Genomic DNA, 14,633 nt, shown 5'->3' with positions numbered 1-14,633 from the left:
TCCTTCAAACACCAGAAAATGCAACTTCTGCTCCCTAAGCATTTGAACTTAATTTTCTGGAAAGTCTGATCAGGTTTCCAAGCCTATGAGAAACACCCATTATTTAAGGAAGTTTTAAATTAGGATGTCCAGTTTAGACATTTATCTTAAAAGTTAATCCATCAAAACTTGTTTCTTCAAAGAGGCAGCTTTTCCAGAGCTTTGTATTCCGTAGCTTAGTGAACTCTTCAAACGCTAGAGCTGCAGCGATGCTGTGTAAACAAGCAACACCAGAAAGCAGAGTAACTACTCTTCTGTATCTTGCAAGTGTGTTCTGTAACACAGGACTGAAAAAGCCACTTAGACCACCCCCCAACAAGGACATTCATAATCTGGGAAAAGCTGAAATACAGAAGCATTCTTAAACAAGGATTTTCAACAGGAGCAATAAAAAGCAAAAGTACAAACTGCCTAATGCTGACTGAGTCAGTAGATTCAGATTTAAAAACCAAACCTCAAACTCAGAACAGTGTATTACATATGTCAATTCCAACGTTAACAAGGAAGTAGCAAATATAGAGCAGTGAATAGTGTTACCTGCCTAAAGAGAACTCCAACTATACCTACAAGTACTGCCAGCTTCAGCTCTTCAGCTGCACTATCCACTCCTCCACCAAAGTATTTTCAATACCTCAAGGAAATGCCTCTATGTAGGTTCTGCCTTCGTTTTGATATTAACCAGTCTCCTAAGAGTTTACAGGGTAATGCAAGTGGTGTAATATATTGGATAACATTACTTCTGAAGGTCAGAGTAGGGGCATGCTTACAGGGTTGGAATATTTTGAAGGTAAGTGTACAGAAGAACATATAGCCACTGAGGAACAGTTAGTTTAATTGAACCCCTACCACTTCCTAAAATGAGTAAGGGGTCGGAGACTGTTTTACAATACAAATACCTTCATTCAGACCTTCATCCCTCAGAAAAGTTTGCCAATACAAACATACAGTTTCTTTTCTGGGAGTGAGTTTAACAAATAGAAAAACGCAACAAAAGGTTTGGCGCTACAATGAAACAGTAGATGCGAAACAAATTCAAGCAGAAGACGCAACGGTCCTAATGGTAACAGTTCAGTGAACAGCCTCTCTGAGAAGGAGAGAAATTGAAGATGATGAGAATGGATTAATGCAACTTCAACAGCAAAAAGATGACAGCGTGATATAGGAGTACATTTCAATTTACATGACTACAAAGCTGCATGAACGCTTGTTGGTGATGAAGTTCATAACAGACCTCTTCCCTCATGCATTCAGCATACTGAAGTAACCTTGATAAGCTTTACTCACCAGTTTCTCATACAAGATCCGCAATCACATTTCCTTTCTCAGCAGCAAAACATTCACTGTATATTCAGTATTTATGGAGTGAATGGAAATTTAGCAGAAGCTGGACAAACACAATACTTTTGAAACTTGTATCAAGATGAATTCTAACACTTACTCAAGGATCTCAAGTATTCCTTAATACTGGAAGATTTTCTGTTTTAAGAACTGTGAAAATGACCAATCCTCCAAGTTTTAACACAAAAAGTAAAACTTTAAGAAGCTAGAAGCAGCTTGAAAATTCAATTTAGTAGAAGTTGAGATGATATAATTGATCTATCATTTCTTGGGAGGACACTCTCTCTCTCCTTAGCATTCAAAGCAACAATGCAAGATCTGACAGGAATTTACGCTTCTGGCGAGGCTAAGCACTAGTGTCTCTACCTCTGAAACAGCCTTCTAGAAAGACGGCTTGTCATTTGCATTTCTGCTGGGCCCAAAACACCTGAAAGAAGGTCCACTACTGGCTCTAATATTAAAGATGCTAATGTGCATATAGTAAAAGAAACAGTCTACAAGACTAGCCGTTACAGTTATCTTCAGGGAACTCTTCTGCTCTTTCATGCCCTTTAAAAGCATGAGTAACACAGATGATTTCTGTAGTTCTATGAAGACTTATCTTGGTAATTAACTCACCAACAGAGGCATGCCCAGTCAGTAATGATTTTTAAAGTCCACAACTTCAGCTGAAGCAGAACTACTGTTTTTGAAAGTCAGGTGTGGTTCCAGCTAACTAGCCCTGACGTTGAACCATCACTGGCTAGTCAAGGACATCTTCAGGCACTAAATGCATCCTTCTTGAACACACTGCCGCATCAGTCAGCCCCAGTTCAAGAAAGATTTGAGCCTGCATAAAGACCAAAGCCAACAGCACTGCTACTGGCTGAGTTTTATATCCTGCTTTATTTATCAGGGCTTCGTCCCAGAGCCAAACAGCTGACTCGGAACACTGACTGGAGGTGACTTTTTTGGGTGGTAGCACACCTTTTGACCCACAATTGTTCCAGTGCAACTGGAACAAAAGCCACACTGAAGCTGTAATCAAGAAGATTTTTGCGTATTGCAATCACCAACATCAAAATATTCACATGCCCAGCCTTAAGCACAGTTTAGGTCACTACCTATTTGTTCTTATATAGCTTCAGATTGTCAATCTCTGTCCAATTTTATTTGGTATTCTCATACAGAATAAAGTACACTTCAAAACTTGGAAACTGGTTTTTCTCCCAGGTTGTCTTATTGATTTTAATATTTTTTAGTGTAGTGTCCAAAGGTAACTCATTAGATAAACTGACAGCATAAGATTCAGTAAAAGCACGCTTTAGGCCACTGAAGTTTTCTCTTGCCATAAACACAACATTGTAAAATCAGAGCAGAAAAAAGCCCACACTAGTCTCTGTCGAAAAACTGACTGTCCCCATGAAGCTGCCCGGAATCCCTCCTGGCACGCTCTGTACTCCAGCACAGTACTCAAGCCACGTGGAGCAGGTTATGGGAAATCAGAGCACAAGCCAAAAAACATGGTTTAAACTTGACCTACTTGTAGAGGAAGACATACGGAATGCCACATTTGATTACAATGATTCGGCCCATTACAGCCTTATGGGGTTATATGATGTTGCGTGTCATGTCATGATCAGACAAGCGGAAAGCAAAGGCATATTTTCAAAACAAGCCTTGCACGCATGCCCTTCATGCTGAAAACATCCCTGACACGTTTCATTTTTTTTCCCCCTAAGCTAAGCCCAGGAGAAATTTTAATAGAAATACATGATGCAACTAAATTCAGCCGAGCACTAAAGAAATTCCCCCCCTCACACCTGAAAAAACCCTGTACATTAACAAGGATTTTGCTTGCAACTGGTGAGCAGCTGGAAAACTTATTCTTGTTAAAGGTAAAATACTACAAAGACATTCATAAGTTACATTTTTAATTTTGCTTTGTTCTACCGGAAGAATATGATGCTTTCAAACTACTTTAAAAACCCCGGTCAAATAAACAGAAGAAAAAAATGTTTGTGACCATTGAAGAATGCCTGCTTCAGGAATACATAAGCTCACCTTTTGGGAAAGCATACACTGTTCCCATGACTGCTTTTAATAAAGCTTAACACTGAAGAGGGCTATCCAGGCTATGAAAACGTACTCCACAAGAACCTCATATCCATGCTCTGAGTCTGGAGGAGGAAGCTAAGCACAGCACTATATGGAAAGCGCAAACATTTTCTTCCAGGGACTGAGTTTTAAATTTTCATGTATGTGTGGCACAAACCTCTGATTCAGAGGTATTTTCATAAAATAGTAGGTGAAAAACACCACCATTAAAAGTCTTACGTTATAGTCTTAACACTACAGTGTTAACAGTTACAGCATTACTACATAAAAAAAACCTAGCTCAATGTCTCCCTACACTATTTTTCTAGAATGATAACCCTATCAGCCTGGCAACTGTTTCAAGGCTTACTGAACATTTTCTGCCTATAGTATCTAGCCATGAACGGGAACAGGGCGGGGGAGACAGGGAATATGTGGCTGCCCACACCAGCTGGAACCCAAGGTAGCCCTTAGCAACACATGGTATCACAGGGCGAACAGCCTATAGGATGAAGGGTAGTTTTCTCTCCCAAAGAAGCAGTTAAGCTTCACAGGCAGTGAGAATATATCTGACCCCAACCTTAAAAGCTAGAGCGTGCTGCAGAGATGGAAACAGGCTTGCAAACCACACTGCAAGAATCGCTCTTTTCACAAAGTCATGACATTTTCCTTGGATCCAAACATGTTTTCCTAGTCTAATGCACATTTATTTCTCTTCTGAGCACTGCTAGGGAAGATGCCTGCACTGGTTTTGGCTGAGATAAGAGTTAAATTTATTTCATAGTAGCTAGTATGGAGCTGTGTTTTGGATTTGTGCTGGAAACTGTGTTGATAAAACAGGGATGTTTTGGTTCCTGCTGAGCAGGGCTTACACAGAGCCGAGGCCTTTTCTGCCTCTCACCCCACCCCACCAGCGAGTGGCTGGGGGTGCAGAGGGGGTTGGGAGGGGACATGGCTGGAACAGCTGACCCCAACTCACCGAAGGGATATTCCACACCATATGGTGTCACGCTTAGCAATAAAACTAGGGGGGTGTTGGCGGGGGCGCTGCTCAGGGACTGACTGGGCATCGCGGTTGGTTGGTGGTGAACATTTGGCTTCATTTGCATCACTCGTCTTTCTTGGATTTTATTTCTCGGTTATTTTCATTACAATTTTTATTATTATTTTCTTTCAGTTCTAAAACTGTCTTTATTGGAAGGGTAAAGGTGAGAAAACTCATGGGTAGAGATACTCTCCCCCATCCCACGGGGGAGGAGCGAGCAGCTGCGTGGGGCTTGGTTGCCAGCTGGGGTTAAACCACAACGCCCTCTGACACGTTCTAATTCCTACTACTGTTATTAGTGGTGTTTAAAGTAATAAAGATCTGTCATTAGACAAAATCCCAGAGTAATAAAATATGTTGTCCAGACAAGAAATAATTATTGAGGAAACAGTAAAAAATAGTAGTTACCACTCGTAGTCTGAAAAAAGAGAGCAACACATGGAAATTACCAGCTTTAGATTTAGGAAGGATAAGCTTGGTGCTATTAGCTTAGAACAAGTTAGACTTTGGATAAGCTGGTCTCATTTTCAGGACTCATCATAGCTATAACAATGTTAATATGGGAATCAGTTCAGATACTGACATTTAACTGCTGAATCAAACACATAAGAAATGCCACAGCAGTCCCCAATTCTGCATAAAACACAATTTCATTCGTTGCTGGACAATTTGGTCTAGCAAATTAAGATTTCGGCAGTTTTTACATACACTTTTACAGCATACTTCACAGTCTAAACCTATGCAAAGATTGGTGCACTGCTTTCCACTCCTGACACCTAGCGGTTACTCTTCTACAAAACACTAATTGCACATTAACCATAATAAAAGATATGCAAGCAAAAAAAAAACCCACACTCCACTGAATTACTGGGGCTTTAATCATAAATATCTGAATAGTAGAAGAACAATTTATAGTGCCAGATAGAAAATGTTTCTGTATAGGCAAAGTAAGCATTCAGGCTATCTAAAGGCTGTTTAAAAGCTGCCTCTGATGGCAGTTCTTTTGGCTAAATTGACTTTGATACAATAAACTCTTTTAGTTGAAACTGAAGTTACTTTTTTTTTTTTTTGAGATCACACATCATCAATAAAGTCTCATTTTCTGCACAAAACCGAATTCAAAACTTGTCATATCAGGAAAATGGAGGCCTGCCAGGGAAAATAGTCTAGTGAAAAAAGGCTCACATTTCTCAAAACCAGAATTGTAAAGTATGGTCAGGTCAGTGTTTATTCAGTCCATTTTCTCCACTTAGAGGAAATCAAGGGAAAGGCACTGAAGAATCCACAGTTCCTTTAGAAGAGGCAGTCTTAAAGCCTTCTTAATTCGGGAAACTATTAGTGGCACAGCTGACACCAAAAAACTTATTTGATGGGAGCTACAATAAAACAAATAAGTGTGCCCACACAAGTTTGGAATAAACTCCAAATTGTCTGGAAGGATTGCTCTGATTTTTGAAACACAAATTGTATTGAAAAGGGGAAAGACTACACTCTGAAAATCTGCTCTGGTTTACCCTTCAATGAGTAACTGCACAATTCTTCCAAGAGTGAATCTGTGCCTAGAAAATAATTGAATATGCTTTCCTCTTTCAAAATGATACAAACTCAACATGCTTTCTAGCTTAATTCTGTACAATGCTCTTTTTAATTCAATTACATTGCAACCATCAGCAAAAAAAAATTACTGTTTTTTTGTTCAGGGACTTTTACATTTGAATGCAATTCCCACTTTGCTTTTTCCTTCAAAGTCTGACATCTCAAAAGCCTTTTGCAGTGCTGAACCTCCTCCAACAGAGGTCACTACCTTACAACTTGATCTTCCAGAGAAAGGGAAGCTTGTACCGAGTGTGTTCCTACTGTCTTGGTGCCTTACAGCTCCGAGAGCCGGCAATTTCCTTCCAGCCCAAATACTGCATTTCAGCCCATGATGTTGTGACATTATCATGAAAACTGTGGCTGATCTTGAAGTCTGTCTTTTTTCAAAGTAAGCTGAGAACATTCTATTTTTATCAGGTACATAAAGAGGCAAAAAAGCATTTAAGATGCGGAAGATTTACAGACTTACTTTGTTCTTTTACAGAAAAGCTTCTTACTTACCGAAGACAATACACATGTTAAAACTGTGCTATACTACCACATTACTAAAAGTTTCATATTTTAACATCAGCCTGTAGTTTAACAGCTGTAAAGCTTGTCTCCAGAAAAACCCAAACCAAAACAATCCAACAGTAACAATAATTTGTATGGTAAGACCTCCTCCTGCCAGCTTTTCATCTCAGTGTAAACAAAAAAACACAAACCCAAGCAAACTATAACAACCCACAAACCTACAACTTTTATCTAACAGCTAGAAAAACATCTTTTCAATCCCTAACTTCACTGTAGAGCCTAGTCCAATTGATCTGTGCCACCTTTTAGTTGGTACTTCACTTGTGAAAAAGCACTCCTCTTCAAGCCAAGTTTTATTTGGAAATGTGTTTTCTTTCAATAGCTGAACTCCCATCTATAGAGTCAGACTCCCGTACATTTCAGTACCCAAGCTGGATGAAGTTGCACTGAGGCTCTGCCAAACAGCCTTGGTAATACTGCCATCCAATGTACTAGGACAAGGAGTACAATCATCTGCATCACTCTTTAATGGTCAAACGATATATTTTCTTTTAGTTTGGCTTCGAACTGTTGCATCCCTTCAGTGCCCTGGCTTGCAAATCGTACACTAACATTATGACAAAATATCTAGTCATCAAGCTGATAAATATACATTATTCATTGACTTATTCTGTCTCCAGGGATTTTTCTGGAATGTTACAGTACTAAACCGCAAATCTTGTGTGTATGAACCTGACGCAGACTGTCCATCTGCAAATTCAGTTCAGTGAGACACTAGCTCTGAACTACCAAGGACGAAGGGAAGTCCTATGGCCTTTCAAATCAGGTAGCTGGAAGGGCAGATTGCCATATTTCAGGACAGCTTTCTGATTATTCTGTGGAGTTGTCTTTTTCTGAGGCACCAAAGTATGCTTGCAGGATATAGAAGGCGAATGAAACACATCAAGTTACTGATGGTACAACAGAGGGTGACCAGTAGAAAGATACTCCTTCCCGTCCCATTTGTTTTCAGAAACAGTAACAAAACAGAGAGGCATTTAGGCGGGGTGGGGGGTGAGGGGGGATAAAATTGGTCCCTACATGTCAGTTTACTTCTTCAAAGTTTCACAGGAGATTTTTTGCAAGATCAAGATTCTACAGCCATCTCTGATACTTCCAGTTATGTCTTCATATAGCCTCATAAGGCACAGTATCAACTGGTTTTTTTTTTGTCTAGATAGTTTCTCTTTATAGAAAGCTATTGTAAAAAACCAACCAACAAAAACCAAACAAAAAAACCAAAAACACAAATAGACCACATTGGTCCAGATTCCTCTAGCTGTGCTAAGTTTGATCATCTTTTACCTCATTTTCCATCCCTTCCAACATGCCTCAAGTTTTCTGTCAATTATGAAATCAGTCTAAAGGTGTCCCATAAGCGTAAGACAATTTATTTTCATCCACCTATTGGAAATACAGAGGAATATTTGCTGAGCTCCAGTGATACCATACAACCTGCAATCCATTAAGGTCAGTAGTAAGTATGCAGAATATCGTGCAGAGTTATGACTTCCTGCACCAGTCCATCTGTAAACTCTACAAGTCCATCTCGTCTCGACTCACAAGGAGTTTGCAGTAGTTCTTGGGGAAAATCAGGTACATATGCAGAACAGAAAGCCATTAAAACTGAATACATTCAATTATCACATCTGGCTCAGAAACATACTTGGTTCTAGTATGTAAGTGTTCTCAGGCCACCACCAAAACATGCTGCCCCTGTTCCCACTCTTCTCTAGGCATCTGCTCATGTTGGAAGGTTCAGCTTCTATTGGATATTAAGCTTTTTTCAAGTTTTAACCTTATTGAGAAAGCGACATCTAGTTAACTTTGCCCTTTGCTTCATGAGGCTTATAAAATTTTCAACAGTCTCCAGATCTTTACAAATGTTATCTTACTGGTGTTTTCCTACTGAAAGTGATGCTTGGGCAGGGCTTCTGCCAGTCCCTTCAAACGCTTCACACTGGTGATTCCCAGCTGGTTTAAGATGCTGTTAAGCATTTGGCAGCTACGTTGTCTCAGCACAGCTGGGGAAGGTGAAAGCATCAGCAGACAGACACCTGAACTTTAGGGCTGCTGAAGTGGGCAATGTCACCTTGGCTTACGAACATCTTCCCTTCAATACCTGAAATACTGTTGATTCACAATTTCTTCAACAAAAACAGACGTTTCTTGCCATGTGCTATAGCTGTTCACTGGACAGCCTTCCTCCTTCTGCAGGCAGTACTGTTCCCAGCAATGCTGCTTGAGTTTTGCTAGCTTTTCTGGATGACACGCACCTTCCTGAGCAGAAGCAGTGCTGTTCTAGCAGAGGAATAAGTGGGTGGTGTGAAAGGATGAGGAGCAATACCAAGTTCGCACATGCAGAGGGAAGCAAGATGGTGACTCCGGGAGACTGTATGTGGCGAGACAGACCCACGGTCTGACTCAGCTCAGTGACTCTTACAATGCACCCTTTGCAAACACACATGATACTGTAAATAGAAGTCTGCAGTAGTTCAAATTGCAACTTTGCTAATACACTTATCCGTGATTTTGGAAGTAAAGGTTACCAAATGAAAGAGGTACTACTACTGCTGGCACTGGATGTTTTCCCATTAGTTTACTGTAGATTTGGAGAATATTGCTGTATGCTTGCCCAGTTCCTAGACTTATTCCATAACCCCAGAGAGGCAAGACAGTAGGCTAGAAGGATTGTTGGTCTGACCCAGCATTGCCATAAGCTCTCCCAAAAATTACAAAAACATGATATAAATCTCATCAAAACAAGCGATACTGAGAAAATTATTTTAATGCATCAATTGTGCACTAAAATAAGGGACAATTACTTTAGCGACACATTTATAATGTTGTATATTCTTAATTTCTGAATGGAGTATTCAGACAGTTTTGGACACAGCACTTGGAAATGTTTTCTATTGTTGTCAACAAAACTGATGACAAAACAATTTAATCAGCTCCCCAGAATACAAAGAGCTTTTTGATTGGTAGCATCACCTTCCTAATTTGGCAGAAGATAGTTAGCTGTGCTGGCACAGCACAATAAACATGAAGTATAACACACACTTTATGCAGTAGCTTAGATGACAAGTAGCGGGTTATAGAACTAAAAGCTAAAACCTTCACATAAGCGTATGCTACCTCTTCATGCTGGCTCAGAATACTGGTTTCTGGTATAAGTCATCTCATTCTGAAAGGATTTGGAGCTACACAGTAACTTTACTAAATAGTCTGAGAAAGAAAATTCACCAAAACATTATCTCTTCATTAACATCTTCCAAGTTTATGAACAATCTTCCAGGATAAGTTCTTAAATGTGGCCAAACTACTATACTCTGTGCACACTAAAAACGCCTTTATTGAAACAATGGGACTTCTTTACATTGATACGGTGACGAGTTTCCAAAATCATTACCAGGCTGTGTGGTGAGGTACCGCACAATAAACCCACACACTTCCAACCTTGTTTAGCATCATTAACCACAGAGAGGCATAAATTAGGTTATAGATCAGGACTTCCAAGGGAACACTAGAAATTTCAAAAGCTGTAGAAGCAAGTGGGGGAAAAGGAGTTCTTGAAAACTGCTAATATTCAGCACAGTCCCATTTTCTGACCTTTAACATATTATAATTTTTGCCTCGTATATGTCAGGCGAGTTTTCAAGCAGGTTAAGTTTCAATTCTTACCTACAGCCAGTGCTGCACTCTGTTCTTGGCCTCCAGTCTGTTTTAAAAGAAAGAGAGATTATGAGAATTTATTCTTTTGCACCGGAAATCTTAAATGTAATGCTATGTGACGTAAAAGCAAACATGGATCTGTTCCAGACGCTACACAATTTTTCTGGATCTACTTCATAAACACAGTTCTGGATCTATATGCTACTGTGACTGTTGAAAAATGTGTTAAAAATTGAATGCAGAGCTGTGTTTTATCTTCTAGGCATATAAATAAATAGGGAACAGTTATTCAGCAAACATATTTCTAGGGGAAAAGGCTGCTGGTGTATCCATAAGGATACACATCCCGTAATAAATTACTAGAGAGTCAAAGGTACAATAAAATACTAACAGCAAATTGTTCCACTTGCATTTCACTTTGCAGACAGAAACGTTAAAAAGAACGAGTAACTCAAGATTCTTAACCACACAAATCAGCTCTTGAAAAAATTCATGGCTTGCACGCTGACCTCCAGAGAAGGCATTTTCCAGTCACCACTGAAAACAATCTGCTTAACAAAGAAAACTCGCCTTCTTGGACAGCCTCAGTCTCTTATACACATTATTAACCACCATCTTAAGGCTGGTGAAATAATTATGTTAATAGCTCAGTTTAATAGTATAAAGGAGAAGATATGGTGTACTACAGTATCTCATAAAGCTTCACAGGAAATAACAGTGTAACATTTCACTTCATAGGAAATAAGAGTGTCACAACAAAAACTAGGGAAGGCTCTGAAGATCTACAGTGCCATAGGCAAGACGCAAGAGTGGAGACCCCAGTGACAGCTCCTCCTCACAGCCCACAGGACTGAACATAAGCAGAAAGATGACTGTCATACACTGTTACAACTGTAGAAGTTTCTCCTTTCCAGTGTATGCATCCCTCTCAAAGAGGTTTCCCCCTTGGCTAGGATTTCTGAGTAGTATCTGCTTTTTCTTTTACTAGTTGGCTTCAGCTTCTCTTTGCTCTCTCAGTAGTAAGCAACAGCAGTACTTCAGGACAACAGCTGCTTCACAGGACAAAGAGATGGTTAATCCTCATAAGAGCTGTTGCAACTTCCCTAAAACACACACACTCTCACTAGGCTTAAATATCTTTTATTTTTTTTAAACTTCCTCATGACTGCAGACTGCTCAATTCGTGCTTTGACAGAAAGCAACAAGAATCAAGCACCGACGGGACAGTGGACAAAGCAGTCAAACAAAGGTCAAAGTGACAAACCAGACCATAGAAATAAATATGAAAGTAACAGAAGGAAAAAAAAGCCAAACCAAAAAAAACCCACTACGGCAGCAAGGCTAGGGACTTCTTTAAAAGAGCTTCCTAACAGCATTAGTTCATTACTAACAGCAGTGTCTAGATTTCCTGAAGGTAAAATTATTAGTAAAAAACCCCTAGAATTGCTCAGCTCTTACACCTTTCCAGCCAGAGTACTGCACTTACAATCACAAGCACTTACCACCTGCACGAAAAGTGTGCTGATGCTCAGATAGTTTGTCCTGATGGCTTCAGTGAACGGCCTAGTAGGGCCATTAGGGAAAAAGGAAGCCACCAGGAAAGCTGAGAATTATAGGTCAGTTGGACTATCATCAATAACAGGCAAAAAGATGTTAGCACAAGAATCCATTAACTGGATTCCTATCTTTTAGTACCAATGAGCATGCCTTCATGAAAAACAGATCAATCAGACTGAGCACATTTGATGCTATCAACTTGGTTTATACCAGCAAGCTGATAGATATTTGATTTTTGCACCGTGTGGCTTCACATCGCACGATATTTTAAATTTAGAGGTTAGCACTATGCAATATAATAAAGCACTGTCTAAATGGATAAGAAATCGACTTGCAGATCTCTAGCAGTCAGTGGGGAATGATCAGTGAACATCCATTAAAAATGGTCAGATGTGAATTTAATGGTGTGATGGATTCTTTACACAATTTTTGCACTTCCAGATGCACCTTAATTCAGACACAAAAGAACCTAAATGAACAGTCGCCTATTGTTAGGTTCGGAGCGCATTACTTGGGTTCTCCCAAGTAGTACAGGGGATCTGCAAAGCATACAAGCTTCCTTCTGACGCTCAAGGTTTCGATCTGCAGATTAATATAGAAAGAATACCAACAGGCATCAGATGAGATGCGTATACCATATAATTTAAGAGGTAGTGAAAATTGAATAATACAGAGCAAAGCACTTTTTCAGTTGCTTGTGATTCTGAGGCAGCCAAGCATTTAACATTATATTGCAGAGAAAAGCAGCTCTGGGCAGGAAAATTACCTTTCATTCAATGTGTTAACAGCTCACGGATTTTGTTAAGCTTTTTTTTTTTTTTTTTACACACCATTTTATTGAGTGCAACAGTGGAAAGATTAATGCATCCCATCCTAGGAATCTCTATTACACGTCCTTCTTCCCCCCTGACTTGCAGCCTAACTCCATCACAGCAGAAAAAGGTCAAAGCATATGCTAGCCTCTCAGGCCAACTACAACAGGAGTTCAAAGAATTGTCACAACAGTTGGAGAACAAATGTGGAAAAACATCTACAACCATTAGAGAGGAACAGTGAATCATCTAAACTGCAGCTATTCATTTTCAGAAGACAACAAAACCAAGCATCATTCAGTTTGTCAGAGGAAAAGCCTGTAGTTGATACAAGTCAAAGGGTACCCAAATATAAAGACGCACTAGGTAAACTTGTCATCATTGTGGATAACAAAACTTGGGGAAAAAAAATTAGTAACTGGCTAACCACTGAATAAGCCCTGTGTTTTGGGTGTCCACCTCATATTGGAACTGATGCTGCTTAGCTCAGCAGTACATGAAAACAGATTTCAGAAGAGAAAAGCTAACCGTTAGCATCCAGTATGAAACCAATGTCTTTTGTCCAACCCTGCCTGAAGTAATTAAGAAGCCTCTACACACAAACATAGAGTTGTCAACACCTGACAGTCAAGATTTGCTACAAGAATGGTGATTTTGCAGGCTTTCCAATGCTATGGTTTTTCTGCCTATTAAGAACTGAAAACATTGAGTAGTAAGAAAAAATCAACAACTTTACAACAAGAGCCTGAATTACTTTGTGCACTCAGTTGGTATAGGGAACTTCGGAAAGAATTACTTCATAAATATTACACCACTTGTTAAAGAAAGCTTGCACAGGATTCACATACTCCATGTGAGGTATTAGGCACTCAGGCTTTAGCAGTCTTCAGAACACAATCCACTGTTTTCACAGAGCAAATGTTCGAACTGCTTGTTTGAAGTTCAAGCTTGCACCAGGATTTCCCTCAGGAAGTATCATCAACTTGAACTCTGCGTGAGCCAGCGGTGGCCTACAGCACAGACGTTCTCAGTCCATGAATCTGAACAGCCCTTTGCATGCTGCTGAAGAGAACAGGCCCTGGCTCAGACTGCACTGCTCTGGCAATTTTTTAACACTTCTCTCTTGCTTCAATTACAGACTTGAAATGTAAGTTTGAGGAAACCACTCAAAAAAAAATGGTTACTTGCAGAAGCACACATTAGACCATAAAAGCCAAGCCCAGTCCAAATCAGAACCGCAAGTCAAATACATCCTGCATCTTGTGGGTAATATAAAAAAGAACACTAAAAAATGTTTAGTATTAAAACTTGATTTTTACTTTAGTAACAATAACAGATGGCTAAGCTATAAAAAATAAATCATAGCTAAGATCATGTTTCAAAGGAAGTTTTGGGGCATCTGCAGATGAACCCATGGTTCAATGCTAAATAGATGTGAACTCCAATGTTAACATCAGGGATTCTAAAATAAGATTCTGCTATGAGTATGGCACTCAAACATTAGGGTAAGTCTATGCAAAGGTAGTCTATTGCTACTGCAAGGTGACCTTAGTTCTTTATAAGAAAGCAAATCTACTGATTGCCTGCTATAATTTGCTATAATAAACCTTTTTGACTTCTGGCTGTAGAAAGCTTCAGCTCAGATCTTTCTTCTCCATTCATTTTTATTTATCCTTCTGAAGCTAAATTGTATCTTAGAAGTCCATTGTTACATTAAGCCTTTCCCTCTCCCATGTAATTTCTTAATGCTGTCTTAGAGTATTTTATAGTACTTGCTAAAGTCAAATCTGTGTTTTAGGTGTATAATTTAACATTAGAAAGGACGATCTGACATGAAAGCTTTCTTGGCAGTTCCCAACCTGCGTTAGACACCTGTCAAAAGCACACGTTATACCTTCTGTCCTTTACTGACAGATTAAAATGCACTGATGCCAATATAACTC

At 39.5% G+C, this 14,633-nt stretch overlaps 1 protein-coding gene across 5 annotated transcripts in view; it reads right to left on the bottom strand.

Annotated features, from left to right (window-relative positions):
• Positions 1–14,633, bottom strand: part of CYRIB (CYFIP related Rac1 interactor B) — a 100,611-nt gene that overhangs the window by 19,893 nt on the left and 66,085 nt on the right. For all 5 annotated transcript variants that reach the window (XM_064442090.1, XM_064442088.1, XM_064442094.1 and 2 more), the window contains one exon: positions 10,331–10,367. Coding sequence is in view for 1 of the 5 variants with exons in the window: in XM_064442088.1 (XP_064298158.1) it covers positions 10,331–10,367 (37 nt within the window). In the remaining 4 variants the exon portion in view is untranslated. The remainder of the gene's footprint in view (positions 1–10,330; positions 10,368–14,633) is intronic.

This window comes from Phalacrocorax carbo, chromosome 2, assembly GCF_963921805.1.
Source record: "Phalacrocorax carbo chromosome 2, bPhaCar2.1, whole genome shotgun sequence".
In the NCBI taxonomy this organism is placed as follows: Eukaryota; Metazoa; Chordata; class Aves; order Suliformes; family Phalacrocoracidae; genus Phalacrocorax; species Phalacrocorax carbo.
The sequence above is the reverse complement of the archived record's forward strand: the minus strand, read 5'-3'. Positions and strand labels throughout refer to the sequence as shown.